The 12,126-nt window shown below is 31.1% G+C and overlaps 1 protein-coding gene across 2 annotated transcripts; it reads left to right on the top strand.

Annotated features, from left to right (window-relative positions):
* Nucleotides 1-1,150: 1,150 nt before the first annotated feature.
* On the top strand, nucleotides 1,151-11,915 carry LOC131941340 (protein Njmu-R1-like). 2 transcript variants are annotated; one of them, XM_059300554.1, is made up of 12 exons: nucleotides 1,151-1,293; nucleotides 4,577-4,642; nucleotides 4,831-4,950; nucleotides 5,380-5,556; nucleotides 5,880-5,937; nucleotides 6,957-7,049; nucleotides 7,289-7,408; nucleotides 7,698-7,762; nucleotides 7,952-8,112; nucleotides 8,911-9,011; nucleotides 9,777-9,847; nucleotides 10,323-11,915. In XM_059300554.1, exons 1-12 carry the CDS (start codon nucleotides 1,172-1,174, stop codon nucleotides 10,459-10,461), a joined length of 1,293 nt encoding a protein of 430 aa, XP_059156537.1. In that variant the 5' UTR covers nucleotides 1,151-1,171; the 3' UTR covers nucleotides 10,462-11,915. The 2 variants fall into 2 exon arrangements, with proteins under 2 accessions (XP_059156537.1, XP_059156538.1); XM_059300555.1 differs by lacking the exon at nucleotides 6,957-7,049.
* Nucleotides 11,916-12,126: the final 211 nt, after the last annotated feature.

The raw sequence follows: 12,126 nt of genomic DNA, 5'->3' as shown, positions 1-12,126 counted from the left end.
AACTTTTTTTTTACGATGTGTGATGAGTTGGCGGAGAAAAGAAAATATGAAGTCTCACATTTAGATTTTAAAAAATATTTTAAAACATAATTTAAGAAGTTATTTAGATCTAGATCTAGTATTGTAAGACTTTTTCTAAATCGTTATTTTAAAAATTGATCAATATATTCCACTTTGATGAAAATGCTGTAGGCTCTAATGAAAAAAAGATTGAAATTGAAGGCGACCATATGGATGAAGGAAGGGAGTATGACCGGTGTGATCTCATTTTAGGGGGAGAAAACTGTAAAAAAAAAAAAAAAACGCCTGACACCGTGAGATGGGGGAGGGTCGTAAAAATGCGTCAGAGAATCGTGACGTCGTTCATGAACGACTTATTATGGCTATTACATTACAATGGCATTCCTAATAATTTATTTTTCATATTTTTAAATTATTTTTCTCGATAATCCCTTCAATTTAAAAAAAAAATGTTTTATTAATATGCGTTGTTTGATATTATTCGCTAATGTTATAGGGTATAATTTTTTCTTACACAAAAGGGCAATACTAAAGGAAGAAATACAGTTGATGTGCTATTTGTATTATAGTTAATACAAACTTCAACAAGATCGAGCTAATTGTTTTTACATCCGACCCACAAAAGGCGTGATAAACGGACCCCGACTGAGCAAGATGTTAGAGACTTTATAAGCCATTACAAAGGTCTCACATTCTCCTACTAATTATAAGTAAAATTGTAGACAATTTGATTTAATTCCAGCCTCATGCTTAAAATGTATATAACTTTAATAATTTGGTAAACACGCTTTCATTTAGGTATCGCCTTCTTAAACGGTGTAACGTGCAACGCCTCCCCTTACACACATTGACTCTTTATATATATATATATATATATATATATATATATATATATATATATATATATATATATATATACTCTTTGCTCAGTGAAGGGGGGAGAAGGGGGAAGAGAGGGTAGTGTCGAATTCACAAATTATGAATTGCTGAAAAGTAGCAAATAAAACAACTAAAATTTAGCGGCGTATGCTTAGGCGCGGGTCTGCTCGTAGAAAATAAATGTGGATTAATAATTTTAAAAAACACCGCGTATTCTTTATTTTAATTTTTACGTTATGAAGAACTCTTAGGAAGAGGAGTGTTTGTAAACATGGCAGATTCTACAAGCGACTCTGGATCTGTACACAGTTTACAAGCAGAAAATCAGGCTTTAGAAAAGAAATCAGACAGTAGTAATAGATTCTATGCATTATACTCGTACTACCCTCATCGGTAAGTTTAATTAATGCTTTTTCTTGACTTTCAAATAGATTTTTTAGAATTAGTTAGATGGCCAGGTGAAGTGTATAAGACAATAAGTGTAGTTTTTTGAAGTTGCAGGCGCCCTTGTTGTTTGTTATAAAAGTTAATCTAATCTGGGTAAAATCACGATATAGCGTCGGAAATTATTGGATAATGTTTGTTGAGTTTCGGTAACATTCGTTACTGTAAACCATATTATAGTTTATTTGACCGTTGAAATAAAAATAGAGTCAAGTGCATTAAATTAATGTTTTAACTTAATAAATGTAATTAGGCCGTTCGTTTCAACGCTTCCGGGTTTGTCATTCTCGTGGCATCTCACGGCTCATGCGCTTACTAAAAATGGCGACCAGTTTCGCTTTCACTAAACGGTAGAGGGATAAAACTAATAATTACGAGGCCATCGTTAATTTTAGACATCGGAACTATCCGTTTCTATTTCAGTCTGTTATTCAAGAATTCCCAGATGTACTTTTGACCTAATTTCTTTGTTTGTCTCGCAAGCGACGCGTTAGTGAAAATAGCTCTATGAATTCTTGTCTTTTATATTAAAAAAACTCTTACTTATCGCTTCACGGGGCAAACCAGCTTATGTTAGATGTAAACTCTAAAGTATTAATTGTACACACATTACAATTAACTGGTAATAATTTAGTGTGTTAATGAGATATGTGCGTGGGTAAATGATCACCCCCAATAATGCCATTTTATTATAATCTTGTTTAGTGAAAACGAGGCGCGAGAAAATGTTTGCTGCGCAAGAATCCAATCATTTGGCTAGATTTATGACTGTTTTTTTATGTCACACCTAAAAATAGAATGTTTACGCTTTCTTCATTGATGATCGTTTTTATTATGTTTTAAACTGAAAGTATGAATTATTAGTTAGATTGCAGGTTTTTTAACTTGGTATACTTACCATTTATCAATTTTAAAAGCATAGCATCCTGATTGTGTACAAATATACTAATATAGTCATAAAACACAGAAACATTAAGTTATAATTGCGATGTGCCACACCCGGGCCACACCCCCTCAAGAAAACACGTGTTTATTAAGCTGTTTATCTCACTTTACAACAGTAGTTAAGATTAATTTTCAAATTTTTATCACTTATTGGGTAAGATTAAGCACATGTTTACTAAAAATAAAAAAAAGACAAAAGCAAATTCTGTTTTAATGAAGGTCATGGGTCAAGTTTTTTTTCCTTCTGTCAAGTTCAGTGGAGGGTGCCACAGACTGACCTGACTTTGGAATTTTTTTCAGTAATAATGACTTTACACAGAAAGTTAAAATATGCTAAATTAGCTTAGTTTACTAGTGTTCTAGCTATTATTGATACATTTTTAATAAAAAAAATCATTCTGTAATTCTCATCAAAAAGCCTAATGTAATGTTTAATTGACAAAAAATTAGCAACAATTAGGCCTAGTAAATTTAAATATTATTAATATGCCTAAAGTCGAGTGTAGTAATTTATGTTCTTTTTAAGAAACACAGAACAAAAACCTGCAGAAGATTTGCGACAACTAGATCTAGCTCTAGTTCTGTTAGTAAAATAAGACGATTAGAATTAGATTTACTAAAGTTAAAGTAGTAAGAAGAACTAGAACAATGTTTAGTAGCAGCAGTAATTAGCACATACACTTAAAATAATTAGAAATAAAAAATAATTAGCAAAACAGTATTTAAAATGCAACTAAAATCAATCCTTGCACATTTTAAAACATTTTTATGTATTAAAAATAATATGGCGGCAAATAAATTATCGTTAAAGTATTTCCGGTAGTTTCCAGAAAGACTCGACAGACTACGCCATGGTTTCACTGTATTTTACTGTAGTACAGTTCCGGAATAATAACCAACGCTATATTGTGATTTTACCCTAATCTGCTCAATAGTTCAATAGATTGAGAGTAACAGCGATCTACAAAACAAATATCAGAACTGCCCAAGTTGATTTTGGGTTAGAAATCATGTTGTTGAAAGAACTGAGTTGGCACTGGCAGCCAAAAGCCAAAAACTATGAAAAAGTGAAACACCTAGTTTGCCATTATAATAAATATATTTACTAGATTCTAGCTATGGGTAACCGTTTCACGTGAATTATAGGCCTATGTATTTTTAATGTTATACTTGTTTGGAAACAATCATTTATGAAATAGTTATTGGTCAAAACACAATGTGCTTTACTGCATGTTGGATGATATAAGTGACAAAGCAAAGAAAAACTAGCTAAAAATCTGACACATTTAAAATAACATAAGCTACCAATACCTATTAGACAATTAGTATTAGAAAAGTTAAAACCAAATTATATAGAATCTACATTATTAAGCAACACAACACCATGTTAATGCACACACTGATCAAGAGACTCAAATGATTGTTAAAACCCGGCTGTTCAATGGTATTTAATAATTTATGTTTTGTTTTTTTTTTAAAGTAATTTGTATTAGTTTTGGCTGAGAAAATGTTATACATTTCATAGTGTACATCTTGATAAGTAGATCTATAGATCTAAATCAAATTTAAATGAAATAGTTCATTTCTTCATATTCAAAAGTTGGAAGATGATGCCATTAGATTTGTGTACTTTCCGTAGTTGTGACATCATTTTTTTGGCGTTCTTGTCACAACCATAAACACTTTTCCGGTTACATAATTAAAAATGTGTTTCTACATTCAAATATGCCTTTATTTTTATTTTCCTTCTTTAAAAAAAAAATTAGCTTATACATCCAACATATGATTTTCAACCAAAGTCTGTATCTTTAAGTTCTCCATATATCTCTGAAGACACTGATCTCATAGCCTTGAGAAATATGTTGCAGAGAGAGAGAGACAAGTGCACACACTGGGTTTTATATATTAGTATTATAAAGCTAAGGGAAATAAGTGATTCCTATTTATTCATAGACTGTCTGAACGGTATCAAACCATTGTTAAGTAAAATTAAATAGATTTTAAATGCCAACAAGTTTGATGTAATCTTTACCTTCGTATTACAACAAAAATAAATCACAGAAGTTGGCGGTGTTTTCTCTTTTAAACTCATAATTTATTCTTTTTAAACATACTTTGATATTCAGATAAGAAATAGAGAGTGTTTATTGCTCTAAAAAGGTTACTTATTTATATTTTGCAACCATGTATCTTTGTTGGAGAAATTATGAATGTATTGTGACAACAGGAACCAATGTTTTGAGAATGTGTCACAAAGTTATGATAACATTTGATTTTATACATCTAGGGTAGTAGTTGCTGAAGAAGAGTCCAAAGCAATACCCAATGAAGATCAAACAGATGGAAGTCTGAGGTAATTTTTAAAATTCAAAATAGCTTTCTTGGAATAGTTTTTTTTTTTTTTTGGTTTTTTTTTTATCAAGTAGAATAATGGATTTAATAGTTTTTTTTAAACAATGAATGCACAAGCTGAGTCTTTTATAAAAGAAATAACTATGACATTTTTGTATATTTGTTTACTGACTGAACACATATTTTCAGTTTGAATATTGCTGCAACTAATCTTAATGCCAATGCTGAAACAGACCTTCGGAAATCTCTTTTTCACAAATTATTGAAATATACTTCAGGAGATGCCCTCTTTTTCTCTGTGGGATTACAGTAAGTATAAACACAATAGTTCTTAAAAATCATTAATATGTAATGACTAAAATACTTTTTGAAGGGTTAATCCATGAATAACGTCAGTTTTATTTTGGACAATTTTGATTTCCCCCTTTTCCCCCTAAACATCATCATGCATCACAAAATGCCAGACCCTCTTCCCTTAAATAAACTCACTTTTCAGCCCAACTCCTGTCCCTTAGAAATGTAACATCATTTATGGATGACTGTATATCATTTTTACTTTATATACATATCTTTAATCATGTAAATGTAATTTATCAATGTTTAAGTTTCTTTGATCATGTGTATATAGTTTAGCAATGATTAAGCCAACAGTCCTGTAAATCTTTTCCTAAACCATTTTACTTTTAGAAGCTTAAAGTAGCTTAATTTTAATTGCATATAAATTGTTTTTGTTACCAGGTTAGCTCCAGGTACAGCAGCATCAGCATCCTGTTTCTGCAGTTTGGTGGCTGCAGCGTCAGACAGCTTGGGCTTCGACCATGTCGCAGCAGATGACAGCACTGATGTTCTGTCACTGAAGGATCGCCAGCAGTTTGTTGTCTGCTTCATATCATTTCAGGATGGTTCCTTAGACATGTATCCTTTAGCATCTTAGAAAGGTTTTATTGTTTCACCATTTGAAATAGAAAGATCTACCATTGTCTCTTGTAAATGTCTATGTATTGTGTGTGGAGTACACTAACTGCTAGTCCTCGATTATATGTATTTTCATCCATCATGACAATAGGCTATTTTATTACAATAGGAATTATTTAGAATATATATTTGTTTACATCTGTCAATAGTTTGTTTTAAAATTGTTTTGAACAAAACACAATAGAAAGACTTTTATTGGATTTCTCTCTCATAACCACTTATATATTTTTTTAAAGATAGATTTGTCCTTAATAAATGACCAGCTTTAAATCTGAATTTGACAGTTATATCCAGGATTTGGTGCCATTGCTTGATAAAGAAGTGAGACTTGAGTATCTTGCTTTGTCCAATTACTATTTCACTTAGAATTTTGTAATTAAAATGGATATAAATCCTAATAGACTTTGGTACATTGACTTACATTTCACTGCTAGCAGGTGGGAGTCATACTTAGCTTGGGTGTTTAAATGTTGCTTAATTAGCATTGACTATAGAACTAGGATTTAATATTGACATTTGTTTAGATATTATTACTTAATTATAAATCCAGAAGGCCAACTTTTTAAAGTTAAATTAGTCATGATTAAACTTGTATACACTAAGTAAAACATTTTTGTTGTTAAAAGCCATGAAACTTTCTGCCAATTTAAACTGACTGTAGGTACAGTAAGTAATAAATTGTTGTAGTTAAATATAATAAAATTTCCTGCCAATTTAAACTGTGGGTGTAGGAAGTAAAAGTTTTGTCATCAAGGTGATGCATTACTGCATGTAAACACTGACCATGCAATTTGTTGCATGAGTAAAAACACATTTAATATGCCTTTTTATTTCATTGTTTAATTATTTTTATTTTAATAAAACATGCAATTTGATTTTTTTTTATTTGATGCTTTTCAATTTTTTATTATATAATGCTACCCCAGTAAACATTTAATGCTTATTTCAAAAGGCTGATAGATTATTTATGTGATCCAGTTAAAGCGTGTATACCCTACCTTTTTTTTTCCTCTTATCAGAATTTCTTTCATGATATTAATTTTATGAAGCTACCATGGAAGTAAAAAATAAGCAACTTATAAAAAAAGGAATTGTTTATAATATAATAAAGTGATTTATTTGATTGCGCTCAATTTAAAGCTACCCTGGCACTTATATTTTTAGGTGTTTGCTTTGTTCTTAATTAAATGTTTTTCTTATTAAACTGTGATCTTGAAATTGGGCTCAGTATTTTTATAATGCTGCATACACTAATGCTTAAGACATGTAAAAGTCTGTGATGATTTGGATGTTGATCTGTTGCCCATTTTTTAGCTCACAGTTTTTGTTTTTTTATTCAGCCTCTCCCGCTGCCCCACCCCCCTCCAAGCAACCCTGACATCTCTAACAATTCCTCTTCCCCTGCACCCTGTAGCCTTGCCAGTCAGGAGAAGGTAAATAGCTCTATACCTATCTTCTTCAAACTGACATCATCTTTTATTATTCCTGTCGATTTTTTTAATTTTATTTAAAACACTTTTGCATGATGTGAAAACTGAATGACTTTTATGCTAGATTTGTTTGTTTTATGTCTGCTGATGCATTTGATAAATATTTTTATAGTGCTAGTTTTGTAACAGTTTTTGTTTGAAGCTAGAGACTTGCGTGTCCTAACATTTGTTTGTTCCAACAGCTGAGTCAGCTGAGTACAAGAATCCACCGATATCTTGAGCAGTGGCCGGAGCTGGTGCTGGGATATGTAACAAGGACAGTGCAGTACTTTGGAAATTATCTCCAACACTTTTTACATGCTGTTAGTATTGAATCACATTGTGTCTAAACGGTTCTAGACATTTTCTGACTAGAATTAGTGATACCTCCAGTATTAACTGTTAAAAACATGAATCAGATTACAGTTTTTACATTTAGAAAGTATTTTATATACAGCTTAACTAAACACTTTTCATTTAATAATATTAAAAGTATAAATTTCTAGTTGTGCACATTTTTCATCGTAGTAAATAAAATAAAAGCAACTTAAAAACATAATATACTTTTTTACAACTTTTATGTTCCTATTTTTTGTTTGAATTTCTCTCAAGGCCCTGTCTAATGCATCACTTCACATTTGTGGGGCAACCCCTGAGGAAGAAGAAGATGTCAAAAGGTTTCTAAATTCAGTTGATTTTAAAACTAAATTATCAAAGAATATTCAATATTTATTTTGTTTAATTAGTCAATTAATTTAAATTGATAGCTATAATTGAATAAGCACAAGTATTTTATCAAAATAATTTAGCTATAATTGAATAAGCACAAGTATTTTAAATTTTATCAAAATAATTATCATTTTTAGGTTTTTTGGCTGCTGTAGTTTGTCAAAACTGTTTGAAAAACTTCAGCCGGATAATGTCTCAGTTATAGATAGCAATGACAATAACGACTTATGGCAGTTGCAGCCCCTTGTTATAACAATAACATTCCAGGAAGGCCGAGTGGTGTCATTTGATAAATCATGTAAGTATTTCTTTTTTCTTAAGCCAGAGCTCAATGAATCTTGTTAGCATTTCTTTTTTCTTAAGCCATAGCTCGATGAATCTTATTAGCATTTCTTTTTTCAAGTCATTAGCTTGAGTCAAACAATTTTAACACAACTTTCTCTTGTGGTTCTATAGACAGATAACAGGTCTGTGTCAATGTCTAACAATTTTAACACAACTTTCTCTTGTGGTTCTATAGACAGCTGTCAGTTCTGTGTCAATGTCTAACAATTTTAACACAACTTTCTCCCATGGTTCTATAGACAGCTGTCAGTTCTGTGTCAATGTCTAACGATTTTAACACAACTTTCTCCCATGGTTCTATAGACAGCTGTCAGTTCTGTGTCAATGTCTAACAATTTTAACACAACTTTCTCCCATGGTTCTATAGACAGCTGTCAGTTCTGTGTCAATGTCTAACAATTTTAACACAACTTTCTCCCATGGTTCTATAGACAGCTGTCAGTTCTGTGTCAATGTCTAACAATTTTAACACAACTTTCTCCCATGGTTCTATAGACAGCTGTCAGTTCTGTGTCAATGTCTAACAATTTTAACACAACTTTCTCCCATGGTTCTATAGACAGCTGTCAGTTCTGTGTCAATGTCTAACAATTTTAACACAACTTTCTCCCATGGTTCTATAGACAGCTGTCAGTTCTGTGTCAATGTCTAACAATTTTAACACAACTTTCCCTTGTGGTTCTATAGACAGCTGTCAGTTCTGTGTCAATGTGTAACAATTTTAACACAACTTTCTCCCATGGTTCTATAGACAGCTGTCAGTTCTGTGTCAATGCAGCAGAAAAACTGATGAAAATGGATCTGACAAATGCAAGTCGTGTCAGAGATTTCCTGGAACAAGTTAAGCTAACAGTAGGTTTTGTTTTTTAGACCTGGACTTTCTACATTAAGGAAACTAATTTATCTTTTTACAAGCTTTTATTTAACTCACTTCCTCTGTCGTCAGTCGACAGTCTGTCTAGATAGAAACGCAGGAGTAAAAATTTGGAAACTTCTACTTGACCGATACGATTCACATTTGACACGTGGGTCAAGACATGAAGACAATGCAATCTGAAACTAAATTTGACTTAATTGGATGCCTAATTAATTTTTTATGAATTAATAAAAATTTGGACCAAATTAGTAGGCATGTCTAGCCAACCACACCACACGCGTCATCACCTTCAATAGCTGCGCCATCACGTAATGGCTGCGTTCAAAAACCATTGCGCGCCTACTGAACGTGATGTTCAGTAGGCGCGCAATGGTTTTTAGTCATGTAACTCTATTGTAAATAAAACATGTAAAGTACTGAAAAAAAAATTCATAAAAAACGTTTTAATAACAAGCTTTTATGTAATGATGCACTAAAAAGTAGAAAATAAATTATAGACTACTATTTAAATAACTATAAAGAAAAGCGTGGGTGTCTTCCTTAACATTAGTAAAGGTATCCAATAGATACTAAAGTGACCCACGCTTTTCTTTATAGTTATTTAAATAGTAGTCTATAATTTATTTTCTACTTTTTATTGCATCATTACATAAAAGCTTTTATTAAAACGATTTTTATGAATTTTTTTTTACATTTTTGGTTTATTTTATTTTTCCATTAATTTCTCAATTTTTGTTTAGTTTGTTCAAAGCCTGAATAAGTTGAAGAGGTTTTTAAACCAAGCAGAACTTGATTACTATGCTCTGTACAGGTTGGTGTGGATTCAATTTTGTTATTATATTTGAGAAATGTCACAGGTTTTAGTTAAAATAGTGACTGTTAAAAAAAACACTCAACAAATTTAATCATTTAATTGTGCGCTGTTAAAATCTTTGTTGTTTTCTTTTTTCTTATTGAATTAGCAACATTATTTCTTCACATCCTTATCTTTTTTTTATTCAGATCTCTTTATCCTTCAAGAGCCTATATGTTCAATTTCCTAACTTTTTTCTTCAGATCCCTAAAACTTTTTACTTCAGATGGCTAAAACTTTTTTCTTCAGATCCCTAAAACTTTTTTCTTCAGATCCCTAAAACTTTTTACTTCAGATGGCTAAAACTTTTTTCTTCAGATCCCTAAAACTTTTTACTTCAGATCCCTAAAACTTTTTTCTTCAGATCCCTAAAACTTTTTACTTCAGATGGCTAAAACTTTTTTCTTCAGATCCCTAAAATATTTTACTTCAGATCCCTATCCTTCCTGAAAAAATGTGGCTGTGGTGACCTGCTGCTGAGATATGTCAAACTTGATGGAGGACCAGAGGCTTTGAATGTGTTGTCAGTACTGGAGACCTTCATTGTGGACATGAAACAGACTCTGCTTTGAAGAGCTCCACTACCATTCAGTTATTTCATCTCTTTGTGTGGATCTTTGAACTGATCAGCAGGTCTATTTATAGCTTGTGCTGGACTACAGGTGTTTTTTGACTTTCATTCCTGACTTAATGGCATCATGTGACCACATTTTTAGCTAATTACCTCATCAAGCTAGACAACCATCTGTGGCCAGATTTTTAGCTAATTAGCTCATTAAGCTAGACAACCATCTGTGCACTAGAACTTTTATGCTGCCAGAATGTTTTAATTATTTTTTCTAGTATGATTAGGTTGCTTGTGTAAGTCACGTTTTAAACAAAGTATATATCATCTTGTGGTTTTATTACTGCATTATGGAGGTAGATCCTGTGATGTCATTGATTATTTAAATTTATATAGGCTATTGTAAAATTTAGTTGGTGTGTTAATTTTCAAACACAGTTTAATCACATTTACCTTAATGCTTTTATATTCTGTGATTTTTATTTATAAACTGATGTCATTTTCAGCTCCCTACCTTTCTTTTGATGTTTAACCCAAATATAATTGTATAGACTTCAGAACAAGACAAATACAAAGTTAGTGTTCATAACTGTTTCAACTATTGGTTGAGATTTTAAAAAATGTTTGTGTAATAGCTAACAGGAAAGTCTTGCATTGTTCCTGGACTGGGTTAATCTACTCCTGTTAATCTACTGTGCCCAATCCCAGAGCCCACCCATAACATCTTATTGCCCATATTTTTCTATTGTTACAAACATCTAGTACTAATAAATATAACAGCTATTTATACACATGATTAACTTAAACGTTAATACATTGGTGTATTTGGTAAAGCAATCCATTTTTAAAATAATAAACCTTATCCTCACTTTAAAAATTATTCTGGCAATCAATGATTCAGATTATGTGCCTTTTTATGGACAATTCTCGATATTTGTAAATATTAAAGCACTATTTAACTATATTTTCAGCCTGCTATTTTTATAAACATCTTCCAAAAAAACAGCCTTAACAATTCATGTTTGGCACTGAAGATCTAATGCATTTGATTACTTCTGGAACTTATATTTTTTTATATAAATTCCTTATTAAAGTGTAGAAAGATTTTGTTTTGTTTTTGACACTGTTTGTCATTTAGAATCTAAAGCAGTTGACATAAAATTTTATTTTACTCCAATACTTTTTTATTTTTACTTCAATATCAATGTACAAGCTTTTTTTATCACACTACAGTTAAAAGAATTTTAGTATGTAACTTAAAGATAACTAACTGGAAAAATATTTGTAAAATTTCTTTTAATTTCTTAGTTGTTTTTTTTTACCTGTAAATATTAAATAAGAACCAGTTTTATCTAGACTCTATGTTGTGTAGTTGTTGATAATTATAGAAGCACATGAATCACAATGCATGTTTGTGTGAGTACCACTGCAGGAATTAAACAGGGTGTTCATCTCACTTTTCATGCACACCATTGTTGCTTTTTCTTTTGGTATAAATATAATACATTTTTAAAATTTTAACATGAGTGATATCCCTGTTATATATTTAGACTATTTGATACTTGAATATTCTTAATTTCCCCCTTCATCAAACCTTGAGTGGTATTTTGTAAAGCAAGCAAACTAAAGAAGTTCTAATGTTTATGTATTTGAATGGACTTGTAAGTTACAC

Source organism: Physella acuta, unplaced genomic scaffold (assembly GCF_028476545.2).
Source record: "Physella acuta isolate Inbredline_101_S28 unplaced genomic scaffold, ASM2847654v3 ptg000357l, whole genome shotgun sequence".
Lineage (NCBI taxonomy): Eukaryota > Metazoa > Mollusca > Gastropoda > Physidae > Physella > Physella acuta.
Note: the sequence above shows the minus strand (reverse complement) of the source record. Positions and strands in the feature narration are given on the sequence as shown.

Excerpts from the sequence above, each read along its gene's own strand:
- LOC131941340 (XM_059300554.1), top strand. The coding sequence starts at position 1,172 with ATGGCAGATTCTACAAGCGACTCTGGATCTGTACACAGTTTACAAGCA. Across the intron at positions 4,951-5,379 it reads TTTTTCTCTGTGGGATTACA|GTTAGCTCCAGGTACAGCAG; the intron begins GTAAGTATAAAC and ends TTTTGTTACCAG. Across the intron at positions 9,012-9,776 it reads TGGAACAAGTTAAGCTAACA|TTTGTTCAAAGCCTGAATAA; the intron begins GTAGGTTTTGTT and ends ATTTTTGTTTAG.